The sequence below is a fragment of the Semicossyphus pulcher genome, unplaced genomic scaffold (genome assembly GCF_022749685.1).
Source record: "Semicossyphus pulcher isolate SPU_LCO1_2020_fin unplaced genomic scaffold, fSemPul1.0.p SCAF_16, whole genome shotgun sequence".
NCBI lineage: Eukaryota > Metazoa > Chordata > Actinopteri > Labriformes > Labridae > Semicossyphus > Semicossyphus pulcher.
This window is the reverse complement of record NW_027211670.1, coordinates 13,990,536-14,013,484: the sequence shown is the minus strand read 5'-3', so window position 1 is coordinate 14,013,484 and position 22,949 is coordinate 13,990,536. Positions and strand designations below refer to the sequence as shown.

Here is a 22,949-nt window from a genome sequence, read left to right as displayed (position 1 = left end):
GCTTATTGGTTGTGTTATTGTAGCCCCTAGTGGTGTTATCATGCCAGTGCAGCTGCACAGAAGAGGTGATTTTTAATGACTTTCTTTTGTGTGACTTCCAGGCAGGGGGATTCTCGTCCAAGCTGGACCCTGTTTGGCCGCCTGTCAGAGCACAATGAGACGGCCCTATTCAGAGAGAAGTTCCTGGACTGGGCCGAGAGGAGGAAGGAGGAAGCTGCCCAAGTCGAGGAAGTCAAGGTAGACGGAGCAGATTTAGTGGGTTTGGGTTTTGAATGTATTATTGTTTGTCCCTTTCATAAACATGCTCTTTTTCAGAGCCCGGTCCACACCACCGAGCGCACCTCCTTCGACTTGGACCTGCAGCCGTGCGACGCCAAGGCGCTGCTGGACAACGAGCCGGATCCGGTAAAGACGGTCCTGGAGGGGGTGAACGTCCAGCGGGGACACGGCATCGTGAGGGCGGACGACGGCAGGCAGGCGGAGCTGGCGACAGTAGCTGTAGACGCCTGGCACATCAAGGAGCACGGAGAGGAGGAGCTGCCCGAGGAGAGCCTGGGACAGCTGCACCAGGGCGACGCCTACATCATACGATGGAAGTACTCCATCACCACACTGGGTGAGTCGAGCGTTTGGCACAGAGGAAGCCTGGAGAATAAACAAGGGGAGGTTTAAACGTGAAGAGCATTTAACTACTAAGAACATTTTAGGTGCTGATTTCTTCTGCTGTGTTCTGTTTCTCTATCAGTGGGGAAGCGGCAGAAACCCGGCGAGCTGAGTGCCGGGGCTCCTGGAAGAGAGAGGACTGCTTGTTTCTTCTGGCAGGGTCGTCACTCCAGCGTCAGCGAGAAAGGAACCTCTGCTCTGATGACGGTGGAGCTGGGCAGCCACAGGGGGTCGCAAGTGAGTATGCATTCGTCACAGGCACACAAGGCTTTCTTTCAACAGAACAAATAATGAATACATGAAGATATGAAGCATTTAACTATACAGATACATGAATCTGTGTGGATTTAACCCTTTGAAACCAGAGCAGAGTTCAAGGGTCAATCAAGATGTGTCTTTCTCCATCTGTTTGCCTGTAATCGTCTGTCCAGGTGTTGGTAACTGAGGGGAAAGAGCCTCCCTGCTTCCTGCAGCTCTTCCAGGGAGGTTTGGTAATCCACAAGGGCAGCAGAGAGGACAGTGCCAACAACACAGGTAAAACACTCAGATTTAGACGTAGAGTTGTTTATACTTTGCAAACTGCATTATCATGGCTTTAATATTTCTTACCTTTTAAACCCCTTCAGATGGCTGGAGGTTGTTCTGCGTCCGAGGCGAGGCGGAGAAGGAGGCCTCGTTGGTGGAGGTAGAGTGCCAGCGTGCCAGCCTGCGCTCTCGTGCCAGCCTGGTGCTACTAAATGCCCAGAAAGACCGACTCTACTTATGGCACGGCTGCAAAGCACACACCAGCGCGCGGCAGGTGGCCAAAAGAGCTGCGGACAAAGCTACACAGAGGTAAGACTTTAAGAAAGACGGATGGAAAGATGTCCAATAGGATGCAGATATATGGATCAACATCCTTTCTGTGTTTGTCTTTAAGGTGCCCGTCGGAGTTAGGTCTGAGCAGCTCCAGCAGCTTGAAAGTGGAGGAGGTGGAGGAAGGATCCGAACCTGCAGAGTTTTCCAAAGCGCTGGGCCCGCAGGACAAGAAGGCCTACGACTGTATGCTGCAAGGTGAGTCCCTTTAAAAACACATAGCACCTTCTCACTCTGTTTGTAAGAGAGAAATATCACCGGTGATTTTGGTGTGTGTGTTTTGTCTCCAGATCCAGGGAAGTACAACTACACACCTCGGCTGTTCCGGCTGAGAGCCAGCTCGGGGGTGTTCGAAGGGGAGGAGAAGCTGTGTCCAGCCAGGGCGACAGAGGGAGTCATGGCGATGCCCTTCCTGCAGGAGAACCTCTACTCCGCACAACAGCCAGGTAACACACACACCTGTAGCAACGATACATCATAGTGGATTATATGTTTATTATTTGTCTGACGCTTGCAGTGAACCTAAACATCCCTCTCCTTCCTGTATTAAAGATGAATGGAAAACTCTTTGTGATATTTAAACCTAGAATAAGGTTAAATAGCGATATAAAGACAATACTACTTTAAACAAACATTATTACCTCTCCTGAAGAGACTCTTCTTTTGCTCTCTCTTCTCCAGCCCTGTTCATGCTGGATAACCGTATGGAGGTGTACCTGTGGCAGGGCTGGCAGCCTGACGACACACAGTGCACCGGCTCCGCAAAGATCCGCTGGAACAACGAGAGGAAGTGCGCCATGGAGACAGTGCTGCAGTACTGCAAAGGTCAGAGGTCACAGACAACCAATGTAGCTAAATAATCTCTGTGTGAGTTTCAGAGTAATTGATTGGGACTGGGGATGAAATAACACTTAAATAATCATCAACAAGGCATATGTCATTTTCAACACCTTTGATCATTGGCAGTTACCAAACACTGAGCTAAGCAGCTCCCAATAAATATGTCATCAGTGTTTTGAGCAGACATTTCATTGTGATACTAAACATACAAATATTTAAGTGAGGTTTTGAATTGACTTTTCCTTTTATTAAAGTAATTTTTTGTGTTGTATTGCTGTATTGTTGTGTTTACTTTGATGCTGGCATCAAAGGGCATTTTTCATGTCTTAACACTGATGTTATCATTTACAGAGAAGAACCCTCGGCGCCCCCCTCTGGCCTATCTGGTCCTTGCAGGCTGTGAACCCCTCACCTTCACCAACATCTTCCCATACTGGGAGAAAGACTCCAGTGTTGCTTCAAAGGTGGGTTGCTTGTTTTTTATTATTATTGCTTTATTTTTTTACAATACAAGTGTGTGTTGAGGTTAGTAGAGAATGCAGTCCTTCATGTTGTTGTCACTAGAAAGAATCCAAATCATGTCAGTCAACCAGACCTGTTCAGAAAAAGTGTCATCACTCAGATATTTCTGATTAAAGCTGGAGTGCTGAATCACTTTTACTGAAGGTAAAAAGCAAATGAAGAGTTGAAAATAAATTTCAATGAAGGGTTTTCCAGTGAAAATAAAACATTTTGAATGTCAAGTTTAGATCCCCAACATATCGCCCCTAAAGCAAGCAGGGATAAAATCGCCATCGTGGATTGAAGCGAGTGTCATTTCAACTTATTTATATCTATTCTATAAATTTAAACAAGCCGAGGAATGGAAACTACAGTGTTTTTGTTTTTCCATTTGTTCACCTGTTGTAACTTAAATGTATATGTCTCTAATGTGTAGGCCGAGAGCACGAAGAACAAGGTGATCTTAGTGAAGGAGGCTCTGTCTAAGCTCAGTAAGCAGCAGTACTCCATCGAGGAGCTGACCGGGAAACTGCTGCCAGAGGGAGTGGACCCTCTGCGCCTGGAGGATTACCTGTCCGACCAGGACTTCAAGGTAGGCCTCTTTTTAATTTTCTATTATTATTATTTATTTTATTTTACACTTCTTTGATTTGCGAAAGGCCTTGTGTAACATGTGTTGTCCTCCTACTTCATTGTTCTGCAGACACTTCTTGAGATGAGTCGAGTCGAGTTCAACGCCCTGCCAAACTGGAAGCAAAAGAATCTGAAGAAAAGCAAAGGCCTGTTTTAAACAATCTGGACACAAATCTTTTTTATTTTCTCAGCAGCTTTTCGTACTTTTTTTTTTATCCCGTGAAAAAAAACCATGTCCTCATTTTGTAAAGGATAAAGGAAAGCAAATGTACAATTTTGTTCAAATGTTTATCTATTTTTAAAAGCAATGCCCTTTTTTTAAATGTGTCACTTAAATATTTTAGCCAACCATAATGTGCAATTGTTAATCTTTTCGTAAACAAATGTTAGCATCACACTATAAATATGTAATATACTATTAATGAATGTGTGTTTATGTTCCAAAATGTGTCATTTTTTGTGTGAGAATGTGTCCGAATGAAGTTTGTTTGGAAACTAAGGGAGTTATTCATTGTTTTTTATATTTCATGAATAAAACAAGCTCTATGTAACAGGATTAATTTGTTTGGCAAAATTGTCTCCCCTTAGAGGTCGACATGGAAAAGAAGCAAAACAACTCAAAGTTCAGAGACAATCTCTGTATTTTGATTGAAACAAAAGTGTTCCCAAAAACATGATTGTATTCTAGACATCCCATTCGTCGTGCAACAAAATAAGTTCAGTTTTCATCTTTTTATTTCTGTATTGTAACAGATTTGTGTGAAAAAGTAAAACCCAAAGAAAGATTGAAACATGAAATGTGTAGACATTTGTCATTGGAACGCTTCAAGTGTGGTACTGAATACTTCCTGGTTCTTATGAAAAGCTGTGTGTGAATGACGGCAGCCTTGACTGTTTGTTTGGGACCAAATGTGATTGTTTTGTCTTCTTATAAATGTTTTTTGTTTGTGTGTGTGTGTGTGTGTGTGTGTGTGTGTGTGTGTGTGTGGCCGCGCATCTTTAAAAGTATTAAGTGTGTATGTGAGCGAGACAGCGAGAGAGTAACTGTGCTGTATAAACTGCCTCTGTAGCTGGCACCACACATGTAAACTTGTGACAGTATATTACGTGTAAAACAAACTGTTAACATGACTGCCTGCGATGTCGGAATTAGGAAATTCTCTGCATGATGTTCACAAAAAAAATGTGCCAACTATCATGTATTGTTTTTGCGACATATGCATCTTTTTGTGATACATTAAGTCTGTATTATATGTGGAGACCATCTTTATTTCATGGCACATACATAAAGTTAACAATGGTGGTAGGGAAATGAGATATTCATGCTCAAGATTCCCTTTTGAATAAAGTATTTTTAAAAATGTTTGGTTCTTGTCTTCTTTTTTTCATCTCTCATTCCTCCTATATGTTGCTATAAAGTCCAAATGGTTACACAAACCCTGCATATGATATCATCTGTTGTAGATTCGGAGAAGGTAATTGGTCTCATGTTACCACATACAGTCCTTAAGCCCCTACAGTGGAAAAGTAAATTGTAACATTACATCATTACACCTTCATGGGCCTTTTTTTAATGGCAGGATTTTAGACTTATAGCAGAAAAAACACAGGTGGATCTAATAACACTAACAATGGCTCTGTTGCATTAAGGGGTTAATTGGAAAGCTCTGCCAGAGAGCCTGGGGCACAATACGAGAGCCCTGGAACTGGTTCCTCTAAATGAATACAGCCTGTATTTGTGTTATTAGTAACATCTGTGTATGGAGAGTCTAAAAAAGAGGAAGAATAATTGGATTAATTAGATGCTTTGAAACCAACATGTTAAAATGTTTCATTAAAATGGCTTGGGGAGCCACATCTGACAAGACTGATGATGTTTGGCCTTTCACATTGGTAGTTATTTTGCATAATACAGTCCGGATAACATTTATATATAAATAATTGATAAATACATTTCAAAATACCCTTTAAATATAGAGAATTAGACCCGCTATATCCATTTGGTCTCCAGGGGGCGTCTGAACAACTAAGCGAACTGACAGAAAATTAGCTTCTTCTTCGTTGATAACTGGCTAAGTGTTAGCAAAACAAAACACAAGGAACATGAACTCTAGCTTTCATTCGGAGTCGCTTTTGTGTCCATTTCTTGAATGTAAGTCAAATTTATTCTCCTCTCAGCTGGTTGTCGGTTTCAAACAACTCGTGATGGAAATATCTCTAACTGCTAACCGCCTCCTTGTGGTGTTGTTCAAGTAGCGTGCTAGCCGTGTAAACAAGACCGTGAAGCTGTGGAGCTAAAGTTAATAAAAACGTTTGGTAGAGATTAAATGAGTCCAGTTATACTTTCCGTGTGTTTGTTGCTAAACTGAATAATTTCACCCACAAATAGTTACCTTAATTATAATTACAGCTCCCTTTTGTTTCCATGGCTAGCAGTTAAATGATAATTAACTAGCATTAGAGTCTAAATGCTGTTTAAAACCTCTAGGACAGCCAATATTAATTTGATGCACTGAACTCGGTCACATTGAATGTAATTAAATCTATAAAAACATATTTAAATAAGCTTATAAAACATCCCTGGGGGGCTTAATAAAGGAAAATCTCATGACTTCAGTGTCCCGTGCACAATATTTACATCTATTTATCTCTATGGAGAAAAAAAAAGTATTTTTCTTATTTGTCCGAGGCCCTACTGAAGCCTACTAATGGTAATGCAACTTTGGAAACTAACGTAGTCGGTCCAAAATAATAGGAGCAGTCATGTTCATACTGAACCACCAGGGGGTGCTGTCTATCCATCCTTTACATGCTATTAAGCTTTCCTCTTAAGCCTGTCTTTTTGGGCCGTACATAAGCAAAAAGTGATGAGTGGAAAATAAGACATTTAGAGCTAACAAAAACAAACTTGTCTTAATGTTGTTTTTGTTTGTGGGTGTTCAGGCCTTGTACATTTCTGGGAACATTGTGTCAAAAACATTTATGAATATCCATTATGCTCTGCCTGACTCATGCATTGTAATATCTGTTTTTAAAGCACACCTGCTTGTTTTGGAGGCGTCACATCTGTTCACCACACACCCAGGGTCACTGAGATACTGTAAACACACAGAGGTAGGTGTATTGCTTATAAGAATTATAAGGATAAACCTATTAAATCATGGCGTAGCTCTATGTCCCGTTTCTATAGATCCTCCTGTCACACGCGCAGCAGCAACGTTATTTCCACAACAGATGGCAGGAGGCAGCCGCTGCTTCCTCCAACATCAAATGGGCGGCTGGTTTGTTTATTTATTATCATCTCTGTCCTGCGAGCATTAATCACCTGCATCGCTCTGCCTTCTGGCTCAGGTGCTCCAGCATCCCACAATGCGGCTGACATGCAGGCAAACAATGAAGCGGCTAATACAAGATTAGCTTGAGTAATAACACGCTGGATATGAGATGATGGAGCTGAACGGGCAGCTTTGGAGAGGAAACGAGACTAAATGTTTGAACAGGCCATAACTTATGTCAGAGCGTAAGCCTCAGGACGTCCTTAACTCAGCCTGAACCTGTGCATAAGCAATATTTAATGAAGTGAACATTTACTTAATCACCTTTCTACATAACTGGCCTAATACTTTATGTTACATGTGGTGCAACCTTATACTGCTGTCAGCATTTGGTGGAACAGTGTCTAATGCACACGCTACAGCACCTGATTAACTACATTTGAATCAGTATTTGTATCTTATCAGTCAATCCTGTGGGTAAAACTCAGAAGTTGAAACCAAGCATAAAAGGGGAAAAGGTGATTTTAGGGATTTTGCACATGGCATGGAAGTTGGGGCCAGATGGGCTGGTTCAAGGAACTGTTCATCTATGTGGATTTTCACACGAGCATATCCAGGCTCCGACAAAGAGAATATATCGAGGCCTTTTCTGGGCGAAAACGCCTTGATGAAGGAAGAGGTCAGAGGCAACCTAAAAGAAAGAAAGGCAACAGTGACTCAAAAAGACTCCCATCACAACCGAGGTACCCAGCAAACCTTCTCTAGATCAGTGACTGAGACCAATATAAAGATGGACGACCCGTCTCCATCTGCTCTCATTGTACTAAATCAAAGCAAAAATAGTCCCCGTGACGGGCGCTGGTGACGTCATTTGGAGCCAGAGCAACACAGTAGAGCTGCTGTAGCCGCTTCCGCTAACCAAAAGACACACTTAAAGGAGCAATTCGCCCCTGGAAAAAGCCGCTGTCAGTCAAAGCTGGCGTTCTCTGTAATCAATAGAAGCAATAATATTTAAAATTGGCGCCAAAGCTGTGGTGAAAGTTGTACAAACAGCTCGTGGTTTCGCCAATTCTACATTCCTGCAACACCCAGCGTGCATTGCACCCCTCTTTCTGAAAGGAACGGCCCAGCGAGAGACGCTGGAGTGAAATACTAACGTTTCGCTGCAGGCAATGGCTCAGAGCGGTAGAGAGTCTGAAATACGACGAAAATATACCGGAGGATTTTCTAAAAACCTTCAGGTCTGCAGTCTACATTTCAAACCTGATGATTTTGAACGAGACATGACATCGGAGGCGGCGTCCTCGATTGAGGAAGTGTAGTTTAGCAAGCTAGTCTAGCGGAGGTTTTCCAGGGCCCATTGGAGAAGCTGATATCGTCCTCCAAAGGCACAGAGCCAAATTGTGTTTTTTTTCTCCCATAATGACATTAGCTCCCCTTAATAGCATGATAGGACTGAGGTTGAAAACAGGTAACTGGCCCTTTAAGTTACCGGAAAAAACCAGCAATGATCCCGCACGTCGGCGTGTTTAACAGCAGAACAGCTTCTTGTTGGTCTGAAGCAAACGTTCACACATATGGAAACTTCAATGACTGTAGTGATTGTTTTAGTTACGTCTCCTCTCGCCGATCCTCCTCTTCTCTGCTAATCGGCTGCAGGAGCCGTATTTGTCAACAGAGCTGTCAATCATCCTTTTTACAGCATCAAATAACTATTTAAACTTGCCAGAAAAATGAACATTTGGGTGTAAATCAGCATGATAAGAACTATAATGACAGAAACCATGTTAAGATTTTTGATTTTAGTTTGACTCATGTCCCATCTGTTAACATGTAGGAGGCGGGCTTTATGACCTTTACAGCAGCCAGTCAGCAGGGGGCGATAGAGAGGGTTTGGATCACCTTTAGGGAGCTGTCATGTCGTCCATCTTTTTATACAGTCAATGCTCTGGCCGAACAACTATTTAAGATGGGCGAGGATGATCACAACAGATACCACTCTTGTCAGATGAGAAGAGGACACTAGTGTCGGCACAGTGGACACCAAAGTTGGGCAACAGAAGATTGGAAAAACTTGCCTGGTCTGATGACTCTCAATTTCAGATGGTGTGGTCAGAATTTGGCAAACAAAATAATCCTGCCTAACTGTTCAGGCTGGTTGTGGTTGTGTGATGTCGTCGTGTGTTCTTGGCACATTGAAGCCTTTGGACACAGTTGTCAGTTTCACTGAAGTTAAAACTTTCTATGTTAAAAAACAGATCAAAGCGACATTTTGAGAAATACATTTATTCCTTTTCTTGACAAATGTCTGTACACTAAATATGAAGCTCCTACAAGCAGCTGGTTAGTTTAGCTCAGCTTAAAGACTGTAAACAGGGGGAACATCTTGCTTTATTATGTCCGAAAACACAGAGAGGAGAGCTCTTTGTGCTGATTTCAAACATATTTAGAGTTGTGTTTATGCGGAGAGATGTGATGCGGTCTTTATTGCAGAGTAGAAAACAGAAGGAAGACAAAAGAAGAGATTTAATAAACATCCAAATAAGACACGTTAGGAGAATTGATTGCCTCAGAGAGCCAATCAATTCTGCTTTTACAGAGGCTTTCTCTCACTGTAAGAGAACATGTTTATTAGCCGGAGCAGCAGGAACGAACCCCGCCTTGAGGAGGACGAGTGAGTCCTTCAAAATTCTCATAACTCACAAAAGCAATATTGCCTTGGAAAGAAAAAAAAAAACCTGTTGTTTTTATGTGGGAAACCCAAGTCCTTAAAAATTTCATCGTTCGCTGTGAATGCAGCAGGCGATGCTGAACCAAAACAAAACCTGCAATAACCTCGGGTTCCTGCGTGTTGTGTCTGCGTGTGTGCACGGAGGGGAATCGGCAGGAATAAAGGTGATAATGCTGCTAATCAATGTTTCTCTCCGGCTCCGCTCACAGCAGCGCTCCTCTCGCTCTGGATTCCTGCTGCTGAAATGAACGAGCAGAGTTCTGCTGAAGAGCTGCAGCTGGATTAACTCTGAGCTGTGCAATATTTACTCAGACGTTAGGTAAGAGTCTCATCAGGAAGAACTTTTATCATCTAGGTCTGCTCTCAGAAAGTTTTGCTTTATTTCTGTGTTTTCATGTATTGTTTGTATGTACTGCAGTTATAATTGCAGGGTTTTCAGAGGGCTCAGGTGTTAACTAGGATCCGGGGGGGAGGTAAAGTCTCTATCTGATGTCAGCATCACTGCAGGCACTTTGGCTACTGCTGTCAACAACACGTTACACGCTGGTCGCTGCACTCTGTCACTCTAGAACACGCTAATTGACGTTGGTAAAATGTTTTAAAACCCCCGACTCCTGGTCAAATGCCAGGAAGAAGGGCTGGTTAAAAAAGCAGAGTGCTCTGGACTATGAATAAAAGAGGAAAAGATAAGGGTGGGTGGTATACCTGTTTCAATACTGTCACCGGTGTCACGTTCTGCGCCTGACATGGATTTTGCAATACCGTCATTACCGGGATAAACAAGAGCGTTTTCCTAGATTTACTTCCACCAATACTGGTGACGCACGTTACACCCACAGCAGTGTCTCCCACACATAGAACAACAGGAAATGTCTGTCTGATATCACATTAGTGCAGCTTTTTATTCGTGGACAGACTGAACTAACCGCTGTGCATGCAGAGTCTGTGTGTCACCTGCCTGTGAACTGTAAACATGCGCCTGCGGGATGATCGAGGCAGACGTGCAGTTACGCAAGGAGGCTAAGTGTGTGTAATCCCGTTATCAGCGGCACCTCGTCCCGGTGCATGTTAACGCTGTGGCTACATAAACGGAGCGGACGTGGCGCAGACTGTTTACTTTTAATGGCTACACCTGCAGTGCATACACAGTGTGAGGTTGTGTGTGTGCCAACAGAAAGTAGGAGACAATAAGCTTTTTTTCCCCCCATCGTCAGTCCATAGGACGCTCACCATTGTTTGCTTTTTAACGATCATTCGGCTTCGGCGCTCCACAAAAACTCTGAGGCGCTGCGCCTACACCTTTATATGGTAGGGAAAACCAAACCCTGTAATTGCTGTAGTATACTGTTTCATCAGTAAGTCACAATATCAACCCACTTTAACAGAACAAAAAGTGTGTTGGATGTCACTCAAACTGCAACTTTTGTTTGGCACTGCCAGTTACATTTGTAGGACATCAAAATGTTTTCTCCAAGATGTAATACTTAAGTTTTTGCTTTCCAAGACTTTTTGGAGCCGTTTCGCTACCACCCACATTTGACTTTCTTCCCCATTTGTTTATTGCATCGCTGGAGAAAAGCGTGCATCGGAAGCACACTCAAAAATCTTTTTTCCCTTTTCCAGTCTGATAACAGGAAACTAAAAATCTGCTCATGTAGTACGGATCTGATCCACGGCACATTGCTGTTTGAAGCTGGCTCTGGTGTCCGAGTGTAAGGTACTTTAAATGTGGTCACATAATAACTGACAAATCCATTCCCTGACTGAGTCTAAGAAGTGGGCATTTTTCCATTAGCACTGTGTCCAATCCAACAGCCTGTCAGTGTGCATCCTTCAGAGGACTGAAAACAAGAACCTCATGTTCAGATGAGAAGGCAAATTTACCCAAAAAAATAATGCTGCCTTCAGGCTGCACTCATCAATGTGAAAATCTGAGGTGAGTGCAGAGTATTTATAATAATCCTTAATTTGCAGATTTTCTATTTTACAAGTTTAATGTCAATTCAACTTTTTGTTAGACGTTGCGCTGTGAGCTGTAGCTGCTGATTGAGTCTTGATACTTTATGCAAATGTAATTTCGGGGGCGTCGGTTCAGCTCACGCGTCCCATCTACAGAGGCTACAGTCCTCGATGCGGGCCCAGCCTTGGCCTTTTGCCGTGTGTCATCCCCACTCTCTCTTCCCCTGTTTCCGACACTATACACTGTCCCCTCTCTCTAATACCATCCTAATAACAGCCAAGCAGCCTTCTACTACCCCACACGTTTGGTAGCTGCCATTGTTTGTAAATTCCACTAACAAGATTTCGGTCTGCGCAGGTTTATAAAACCCCTTGGAAACTGAAAATGAATGAGGAGTTTCAGGCTAATTAGCTTGTGCTAATTGCTCTTACAATAGCAGGCTATTGGACGCTGCTTTTTAGTAAAATTATCTCATTGCCTCTCAAATGCAACAGGTAAAAAATATTGCTGCACACCAAAGAGAATCTTTAATGTTTACTGTTTGAAATTGTCTGACTAAATGCAGTACAACTGACCCAACAGGACGGACACACTCATTATTTTTAGGTTATGTCGTTTTTTCCGTCCTAGATTTGCCAAGAGAAACTCCACTTTCCCATCATGTCTCATCTATTCAAACTGTCGTATACAAAGATGTGAGTAGGAGGTTTTTGCTAATGTGCTATTAACATTAAAGTGATCTCGAATCTCGAAGATTTTCATTTAAATAAATGTCTGTTAAGTCACTATCTATCACCGGATGAGGTAACACTATGGTGATTGAGCCTATGGCCCACTGATGAAAGCCTTTGTATTTGCAGTATTGTGGACCAGGTGCCTGGTGCGACTTTACAAGCGGCCCCAGTTAGTGACGCGTTTTCCTTCACCCAGCAGTGGTTGGTCTGCCAGAGAGGGTAGGCGGAGCTAAGCGGCTGCTTTTCTAGTCTCTGCAAGTGTTGCGAGTAAACAGTAATCTACTATGGCTGAACAAACAAAGAAAAGATGGATGACTACAGATACAACTTCAAAAAGAAGTGAAAATCCAAAGAAAAAGAAACAAATTCGACGCTCAGATGAAGGCAAACAGTCTGAAAAGGAAAGCGACCGTCAGCGAGGAAAATCAAGAGTTACAACCGGAGCCAACCGTGGACGTCACACATGCAACACTGTCTGGATATCTGGGAAGTGTGCTCCCACATTTACCGTTTATCACCATAGGTGCCGCCAAAGAGAAAGAAACTGAGATCTTCGAGATTACCACTTTAACGTTGTTATATTCAACATGGGCTCTGAAACTGAAGCAGCTAAATGGAATTCAGCCGTCATTACTTTTAATTCTTACACCTGAGCTTACTCTAAATTGCCCATAGGTGTGGGTGTGAGCGCGGGAGGTTGTCTGTCTCTATGTGTCAGCCCTGTGATTGACTGGCGACCAGTCCAGGGTGTACCCCAATGACAGCTGGGATAGGCTCCAGCCCCCCGCGACCCTGAACAGGATAAGCGGTATAGATAATGGATGGATGGATGGACACCTGAGCTTCCACACTGTGTCATGTCCACATATCTGGAATTAAAAAACAACAACTTTACTTTAATAGAGTCTGAACAGTCTTTGCAGGAGCTGATCTTCTTGTCCGGGAATGTAAATGAAAAACATAATAAGATGAAACACTTATATGGCACACATGTTTTGGATTAGCTGCTCCCACTGAGCCAACTGCTGAAGTGAGCATTTATATTGTCTGATGTGTTCTGTCAGCGGGTAATTCCAGGCAGCAGATGGTGACAGTTTGCCTACTTAACTTCAGCACAACACATGCGAATACACACTTGCACACACCACACACACTTCCATTACACAGAGAGAAAAACAAACAATCTCAACCTTCCAATCCTTACAAAAAACTCAAAAGCAGGTACTGTACATGTTTTGTATGCATAAACTCTCCTACACAAACACACATCCCCCAGTGATAAAAGCCTGCCTGCATCGACCCCGACATCAGTCCTGTTTCCTGCAGATGAGACGGGGAACTGCGGATGACAGATTGATTGAAAGATCTTTCTCCCTCTCTCATCCATCATTTCAGCCTGTTTATCATCTTTCTGCTGTTCTGTCCGTCTGCTGGAACTAGAGAAAGAGAAAACCATTCAGGCCAGCCCTGACCATCGAGTCACCCACAGGGGTTTCAGACAGCACACAGCTGGGCCTCTGGCATAAGTGCCCTTATTACTCGACCTTGCGTGTCTGAATGTCCAGGTAGGATTCTTCCTCCTCTTCTGTCATTGTGTGGCAGTCGAGCTGCTTCAACATCTAATGCAATGAGTTCTGTACCTAAGTGATATTGGGAGAAACCTTAATTTAATCTAAAACCTTGAGGTATGTGTTGTGGCTATGGCAGCCATAGACTGTATAGATAATTGAAGTAGACACCATGACATCAACCCTTGGTTGGTCGACTGCCTTTCTAAAACCAAACTATTGGTCACTGCCATGTTAGTTTTTTGGAGCCAGAAGAGACCACATTTGGAACCAGAGATAGGCGCTGAAGAGAGCGAGGGTTTGGCAAACGCAGAGTGATCCAAGCTCAACAGTTTGAGCCAGTGGCGATTCATTAGTCAGTCAACTAGTTAACCATTGTATTTCAAACAGTGAGAAACGAATGTGGAAAGTAGCAGATTCACCACTTGCTCGCCCTAATCTTTGCTGATTGAGTGAATGGCGCATGAAACACGCAACAGGTAACTTACGGTGGAGTAGCTTAGCATAATTTACACTTTAAAAAAACTCATTATTTTTCTCACACTGGTGCTCTGTGCAGGCCCTCATACAGCCTCCGCCTGAAACGACTCAGTCAGCTCTGTCCCTTTAAGAAACCCCGCCCCTACAAGCCTGAAGCCTGCTGTAGAAAAAAACAGTGTGAAACCTGGCGTTCACAGCAGCCTGCAGACTGAGCTGAAAAGCCTGGGGATTACTCCAACATACTTTTACCTACAGAATGCACCAACAACACAAACAGAGGTAAGGCCACGCCCCTAATTATGCATAACTTTAAGACCAAACATAACTTAAAGGGTAAGTTAAAAATACAAACCTACAAAAACATATAAAAAATTGTTATAAAAACCAACCAGGATGTAAACAAGTTTAGTTATATTGTGCATTTTAATGTAGGCCCTAATGGGGATTGACTCACTTTTGGAGCCAGCCTCAAGTGGCCACTGCGGGAACTGCAGTTTTTGGCGTTTCCATGTTGGCTACATTTTTCAGCTCTTGATAACAGCAGACTGTTTAGGAAGTTTGAATTTTGGATCCATCAATCTTGCTTATATGTCTTTGAATACAAGCCTGAGATAAAAGTGCAGTCGCATTCACATTTTGTGGGTTAAGTACAATCATGGCCACCTTTGTAGTCTCTGACTTGCTTCTATCCTTGAGGTACTGTGACAGGTTTTAATGCATTTAAGTAAGGACAGCCCACGAGTCCCTGAACGTCTGCATAGTGGGCTGAACATTTTCAGATGTCGATGGCACTTTTCCAAAGAGACATTTAACACAACATTACAATAAAACTTCTAGGTCACCCATCTAGGGACCTATTAGAAAGGAATGCCAGGATGAAAGACGCCAACAGATGTAGACAGACTGTTTGACCTTCATGTTACACTTGTTCGTAAGAAATCTACATCACTGGTGAAAGTGGCATAATACAGCATTTATTCTTTAACAATGGTATCACGGGTTAAATATGAGGCTGCAGCTAAATATTTTATGCTTTGGAAGGAAAAAAGAAAACAGAAAATAAAGAAATATGACTCATTTTAAAGGGAGAGAACTTGTCTAACCATTGATTATAGAGACGGAGTCAAACAAGCCAATATTTGTGAACTGAAAATGTTGGTAACCAGCTAAAAACACAAGATTAACAGATGTCAAAGGATTATTTAATCGCAGATAGGAAAAGGACAGTTTTAGAGAAATGATTACACTGAATGGCCAGAAGGTAAATACTCTGATATTACAACTATAGCATTGAATCCCCGGTTTGAAAACATTTACCGTAACAAAGAAAATAGCATGCCTTTGGAGGATCCCACTTTCCCATTGTACTGCTGATGACTCACATCTTATTGCCTGTTACACTTTTGTCATCCTAGAGTTTCACTTATAAAAACTTGGCTCTAGGTTCTTTGTTGTTTGCTAGAAAAGAAAAACGTTAAGAGGAGGCACCTTTTGTTATACCAAGCCAATGAAAGACATGAATTGTTATCCCCTCCTGTGTGGGCAGCACTTAATTACCTTCTGTCTCTGTGGAGCTACATTTCTGTTTACAGCAGATTAAATAGAGAGAACAGATGAGGCAGGAAGTCACCTGGGTAGAAAACTTTACAGAGATGAAGATTTTAACCTTTTAGATATTCATCCATTATCTATACCACTTATCCTGTGCAGGGTTGCAGGGGGGTTTGAGCCAATCCCAGCTGCCAATTTTAGATTCACCTCATGAACCTAATGAGCATGTCTTTGGAAGCCGGAGTACCAAGAGGAAACCCAAGGAGAACATGCAAACTCCACAAGATTGATTCAGGCTTAAAGTTTGTAAAGACAGTCATTGTTTCTGATGTATTCTCATGACTTTGGAATTTTCTCAGCGCCATCATGTTTTTTTTTGTGTGTAAAAATATCTTTGATCCCCTGATTTTCCATCTAGTTCTGTCCTTGGTTCTAATTTTTTATACGTCTTTATAACCTAATACAAAACTAACATTTTGGTACCATTATGAAAACCATAGTTGTACTTTGTGTTTAGCGCTAACTAGATGTTGGCATGCTAACATGCTTAACTAAGATGGCAAACATTGTAAAAAATACTAACTACTTATCATCCACATACTAGCATTGGTGTTTTAACATGTTAGAATGCTAATATGAGCATTTAGGCTAAGTGTGCTCAAAGAACGACCGTTAGCTTAAACTTGTGATACATTTGCCGTGAAGTCACGTGAGTAAATGCAAAATTATCTGGTTTCTTGTAGTTCTCTGACTTGTCGTCAGCGCCACTAGGGTGTTTTTTATTCACCCTGTCTAGTGCTGTCATTGGTTAAAATTTTCATGTCTAATTCTTTCTTTTATAACCTAATATTTGCAAAACTAACATTTTGTTACCATTACGAAAACCATAGCTGTCCTTTGTGTTTAGCGCTAACTAGATGTTAGCATGCTTGACTAAGATGGTAAACATGCGCAAATACTAAGTACTTATCATCCACATTGTAGCATTGCTATTTTAACATGTTAGGACGCTAATATTAGCATGTATGTGTGCTCAAAGAGCTACTGTTAGCTTAAACTCGTGTTACATTTGCTGTGAAGTCACTGCTGCATCTTGTAGTCGTAAGATAGGTGTCACTTATCTCTCAGGTAAATGTAAGTTTATAATTCATTAATAACTATTTCAAGTCTCTTTTATAGCTAGGCTGATGCTACAGGAGTGGTGGTTGGCCGTTAGCCGTGCCGTTTTGTACTGCTGTTTCTAAAACTGGAAAGCTGCTAATGCTGGTTTAGCATACTGCAAAATTAATCAATGTAAAAATTATTTCTAACTGTATGAAAAGCAGTATGTGCCATGTACTGTTTTTCTGCAGTAGTTAGACGGCGCCTTAGTCTTGTTACTTGACTAATACATTAATAAAAACACCATAGAGTGATGTCATCGGTGTCCAGCACATTTGCTGCATGGTATCTCACTTTCTTTGCACATATTTTCTCACAGTCTTTTAATCTTAAGACTTCTTAAGTAAATCACTGAGATCAGAATAAAGAGCTTGAATCACAGTATTGTGGGTCTGCTGTGCGTCATTAGAGACCGGGGGTTTTTCACAGGAGGAGGAGGCTTTGTAATTGACCCATAATTTCTCTATGATGATTGGACTCAGCTAACCTTGTTCAGTCTGTACTTATTACAGCCAGTGAGCTTCTTTTTGTGCTTGCAGTCTAATCCGTACTAAGCCCTTCAGGTTCTTCGGCGAAGCTAAATGGAGTTCTCCACTTTTTGATATGGAGCGACCTTCTCTGTAGCAGAGGAAACTGAATTAGTCCTGCGAGGGGCACGGCGTCTGTCCCGCTGTCATTTTCTCCTGCTTTCTTTCTCACCTCCAGTCTTTATACGATGCCTCCTCCCCTGCTTTTATTAAAGATAGATTTGCTCCAAAATTGCTCCTCCATTGTCAGTGTGACCAACTCCTCAATGACTGATAAAAGGAATCTGTGTAAAAAGGAAGTACTTAATGTCTAAAGATGACAAAATGGCAGCAATTTTCATCCTTGTTCTGCTTCTCTTTCGAGTCTAGCTCCTCTCAATTTCTCTTTCTTCACTGTTGCTGTAGTGCAGGGACGTTTGAAGTATGTTCTGGGAGGAGGTGCTGTGTAAAATGCACCAATCTGGTGCACTTTGAGAGCAAAATTAATAGCCTAGATGTATGAAGAACTTTGTACTCTTGTAAACAAATGAAATCATCTGACAAAATAAGCTGTCGTGTGCACACGGTTTTTGTAACTCAAATGCAGCATTGCACTCTTCAAGTGTTGGCTAAAGTACTTTCACTCCCGTGAAAGGCATATTAAAAGCGTATATTTTATGAAAAACAAATGTAGGCAACAAACTGTAAACATCTAAATCAGCCTACCGAGCCGGAATAACTGCTGCTGGCCCCTGTTGCAGTCGGCCAGCCGGCACTGATCTGGGCAGTACAGGTGCCGGTGTCAACTTGTCAGCTGAGGTTTCTGTTTCTCTCTCTCTCACTCAGACGCTTAGCTGGCTCAGAGGGAGGTTTAGAAAAGAAGTGAAAAAATCCGCTTTTTGGATACTACTGAACCGCTAGCCTAATTTGTCCCCACTTGCTAGCTAGCCAGGTCGCGTGAAAGGTTTGTGCACGCATCAAAAATCCAACCACAAGCGTCATAGCAACGGACGGCCCTGACAACGGCACGTTGATTGACACACATACAGACAAATACGTGTTGTAATCAGACGCGTGGTGTTTTTTGATTATGTTAGGTAATAATGAATGAGACTGTCATGAACCGGGGACCAAGAGGAAGGACTTAAATACAAACACACAGACAGGTGATCAAAATTCAGAAACGGTTTAATGTCAGGCAGGTGCACAAATGAGCAGTCAGATCAGGCAGAGGTATCCAAAAACGTGAGGCAGCAGAAGGCAAAACACGGTCGGATCAGTGGTCAAAAACAAGAGCTAGGAAACAGAATGCTGGAACGCGACACAGAGGTACAAACGAACTGGCAACGAGACGGGGGAAGACAGAGGGTGAAATACACGAGGTAATGGGGCTGATGAGACACAGCTGGGGAGAGCACAATCAGGAGCACACGACGGGGGAGGGGCAAGACATAGACCTGGAACAGAGATGGGTGAGTGATTTCAAAATAAAATAGGATATACCTGACATGAAACATGAGGAAAAAATTGGAAGTTAGACCGCCTTATGACAATTTGATTTTGAGGGAGTAGTGATGCAATACGATGTAAAGAGTCAGAGCCAGAGTAGCTGTTTTCCTTCTGTGTGCAGTCGTTATGCTATGCTAGGCTAAGCTAAATGGCTGCTTTCTGTCATTACAGACTTTGCGTATAGATATGATCTTCCCGTTTAACTCTAGGCAAAAAGATTAACATGTAAAAATAAATCAGTGATTAATATCAGACTATGATATTTATTAATGAGCTGTTGGAGGGTATATTCCACTTACACAACCTGCTTGCTGTACGTTATCCTGCTTATTGTACGGCTTCTTACTAAAAAATCCCAAACCATATTTTGACACAAATCTCAATTGAAAATGAATTTATTTATTTAAAAATTTAGTTTATATCCACTTATAAAAGTAGGAACTGTTATACAGAAATAATACACCATAGAATGCCATATTTGACCAATCAGAATCAAGTATCAAACAAAGCCGAGTTATAAACACTGTTTATTGTACGGACAATATAAAAACATTCTGTAACAGTGTGGCTCCAAACCTGACACTTTTTCCACACATTTTCACACACACTTAAAAAAAATAGTGCACATCTCATTTAGTTTGAAACCTTTCAGACACACTCGTCTGAGCCTCTCAACAAAAAACAATCAGCAGCTGAGGGTTTATAAGTGGGGCAATTCTGAACCACGATTTCATCAGGGACACTGTAAGGTCAGATCTCTCGTGACACACAAGAGGATGTCAAGTTGTGAAAGTAATAAAGCTGGACGTGTGCATGTATGAAGCATGTTTTTTTTACCTCCAAAGCTACATTAAATATTTCCCCGAGAGAATCCAATGAGGTTCTATTTCTTACCACTATTGCAAGTTTTCAGAATCATTTATTCTGCCATATACGGGCCTCCTGTGGTTTCATACAAACTCATTCTCCTACGCAGAAGCTGTGAAATTGCTTTCCGAGGTGTGTTTACCTTTGCCTATATTGCTCACTGAGCGCGTACACACCGACATGCACAAACTCATACATACATGCTGCACAAGAAGACGCTTATATGACCTCAGAATATTCAGTATATTTATCAATCGGTGTATTCTCAGCTGGGGCTCGGTGTCACTGTCAGCTCTGTATGTGTATCGTTTCAAAATTGTTTTCCTCTTTCTCTCTGTGATTTTGCCTCCATGTATACATTATTCATTCTCTCTCTCTCTCACTCGATACACCCTCCCTCTGCATCTATCCTGCACCCAGTTCTCCATCTATTTTGAACTCTGAACAGTCAGCTGAATTAAAGAGGCTATTTTCCACATGGAGCCAACATCCGCAATTTGGGGTCAAAGGTGCACTTGTCAGTTTTGTAACCCATCTACTATCGCCTGATGAGGATGTAGCCTCTGGGAGCGATGGCTAACTTTTTGTGGCTGCCCATGTAGCCAGCGGTTAGCGATGAAAGACTTCCGGCCAAGACTTCCTTTTCCATGCGCTGCATTGTTTACAGTGCGACAAACAACAAGTTTAGAAATGACATCAAAGAGGGGATTATTAGCTTCACTTGCATTTAGATATCTGTTATTTGTGATCTATTATAGCTGAATCGTCGTCCAATTGGAGCCAGGATGGTATTACTGCCACTGCCACACGCCCTTCCCTGTATATGTGTGTCTTATCCCTTTTTGAGTGTCCTGGGTAAGAGTGTGTGTGGGTGGGTGTGTGCGTGGAGTGCTGTCTAGGTCGCCATGATCTCATCCACCTGTGTTGCCGCCTGGAGAACTGATTGGTGAACAACGGAGATGATTGAGAGAATCCACTGACTCGTTCCTTTAAAGGACCTTCGCAGCTCATCACGAGAGACGGCTTATTGATCGCTACCCGACCGTTCTGTGCCTAGCAACATAGATGGTGTTTCAACTCTAGTTTAGAGTCCTCCTTTTGGTGTAATTATTATTTATCAGTTTGTTCGGCACCCACAGGCCCCTTCAGTTGCTCATTTCGCTTTACCTTTTGTTACTATTACAATTTATTTTGCAACATTCACATTGTGTTTCGCCTCTTTTGCCTTCCACATGGACTGTTTTCCTCACAGATTAAGCACACTAGAACACTAATGGACAATACTACTTAGACTATAAACGTAAACCACAATGTGTGTACTTCTTGAAGCACCAACGTGATAAAATAAATGTAGCTTGTGCAGCTTGGTTTCTACACCAGAGAAATTTGGTTTATTTGTTGTAATAAAGGGAAGAACTGGAGAATATAGGATCTTTGTCACACTCTACCCCAATCCCTTGAGAAAGTGGAGATTTCCCGCTCGGTGCATGTGTTGTTCAGTGTTGCCAAGCTTGATTAATCTGATTCAGAGTTAAAAACTGCTCTCTAATTGCCTCAGATGCTTCCCCTTTACGAGCGTTCCCCTTTTGTAAAATGCATTTCCAGTGTCAAAGGCCATAAACGGGAAAAAATACCACAATTCAATTGCAGGCTGCTGTTGCTGTGCAGATGAGAGGATGTGTGCGGGGGCCATTAAAAAAGACGGTGGCTGTGTAATTGTGATGAATGTTGTGTGTCAGTATGCAGCGCTGATGGAGACGCCGGCCCCGGCCGGCGCTAACCGACTGGCTAACCCCCTCCCACCCACTCACCGGGGCCCTGAGGAAGTAATGAACTACAGCAGTTGACTCAATTCCCCCAGCATGTGTCAGCGCCAGACGTAGCATGTGGTGTCACAAGGGATTAACGTGTATGTATGCACTCACACAATCTCCCCTGACGTGCGCAGACGTCGATACACTCTTTCACATTTTCAGAGAAACAGTCGAGTGTTTTCTCTGCCGCAGACAACAAACTTTAATTTCAGGACATCAAAGAGCCGTCTCATCCTCTTAGTCCCAAACCTTCTGTTTATATCTTCACTGAACTCCAATTTTCCTCGAGTGTGTAATATTCGGATGTCTCGCCTTTCACGTCTGCTCTAATGTTGTGTGTAATGCCAATATGTGAAGGTGAAACGTCCAGAAGATGAGTTAGACTCTTCATTATTTGTTCTCTCTTTAATATCTACAAATGTTGAGGGAGATTTGTTTTGACAGAATCCTCTGTTGTTTTATATATTGCGGTGATGTAATAAGTGTGAAACAATATCAGCGATTCTCTGTGAGAAACTCAATTTCAGCCGCAGCAGAAGGGATCCGCTGTGGCGCTCACTGTAGCTGCATTTCCCCGTGTCTCACCTCGGTGCAGTCCATTACAAGCATTAGCTATCAAGGGAGTTTATTACAGGCAGAAAAGTCGCCATGATCCCTCCGTGTTTTCTATAATGGCACCCGCTCGCTTTGACATGTTTCTAAAATAATCTGTGCTTTGACCCGCCTGACAAGGGGTCATGAGCAAAACCGTTTCTCTGCTGTTTTACAGCCTCCCTGATGGTTTCTGCTCCTGCTGGCAGGGCGGGTTTGTTGTGTGCCCCCTCTCTGCCTCGGCGTGACCCCTGAGGTCATCCTGTAATGCAGCAGCAGCGTTTTCCTGCATCCAAAGAAGCCTTATCTGTGTGTTTGTTGGGATCTGTTAAGGCGAGCTTGATGGATGGGATGCTGGGCTTTAAAAATGAAGCTGTCAGTTTTGTAAAGTGGTAAAACCACAGTGTGTGCAATGTATCGCCATCACCAGGACTTGTGTGTGCACGTACGTGCGTTTGAACTCCCATTCAGTTGGTGTTCCTGCACAAACGGGCACTGTAGATCGCACAAAGGTCTGCCTCTCAAGCTGAACCTTGAAATTGTCCAACTGAAATGCAATTTTTTTTTGTTATAAAACCTTGATTAGAGGAGGGCATTCAAAGAGGAGCCTCAATGTTCCTACTGCTGTCAAGAAATGTGAAGGCTTGTTAGGACACACCGTTCATTCTTAAAGCCTTACAAGACGCATCAAATGTCGATGTGGTAGAGTC

General features: G+C 42.5%; 1 protein-coding gene across 1 annotated transcript in view; it reads left to right on the top strand.

Annotated features, from left to right (window-relative positions):
• svild (supervillin d) overlaps positions 1-4,853 on the top strand; it is a 49,017-nt gene extending 44,164 nt beyond the window's left edge. The window contains exons 19-29 of the mRNA XM_069664190.1: positions 102-237; positions 316-616; positions 746-900; positions 1,095-1,197; positions 1,290-1,497; positions 1,583-1,716; positions 1,809-1,964; positions 2,200-2,343; positions 2,710-2,822; positions 3,296-3,451; positions 3,563-4,853. Coding sequence (XP_069520291.1) covers positions 102-237; positions 316-616; positions 746-900; positions 1,095-1,197; positions 1,290-1,497; positions 1,583-1,716; positions 1,809-1,964; positions 2,200-2,343; positions 2,710-2,822; positions 3,296-3,451; positions 3,563-3,649 — 1,693 coding nt within the window. The 3' untranslated portion in view covers positions 3,650-4,853. The remainder of the gene's footprint in view (positions 1-101; positions 238-315; positions 617-745; positions 901-1,094; positions 1,198-1,289; positions 1,498-1,582; positions 1,717-1,808; positions 1,965-2,199; positions 2,344-2,709; positions 2,823-3,295; positions 3,452-3,562) is intronic.
• The last annotated feature ends 18,096 nt before the right edge of the window (positions 4,854-22,949 follow it).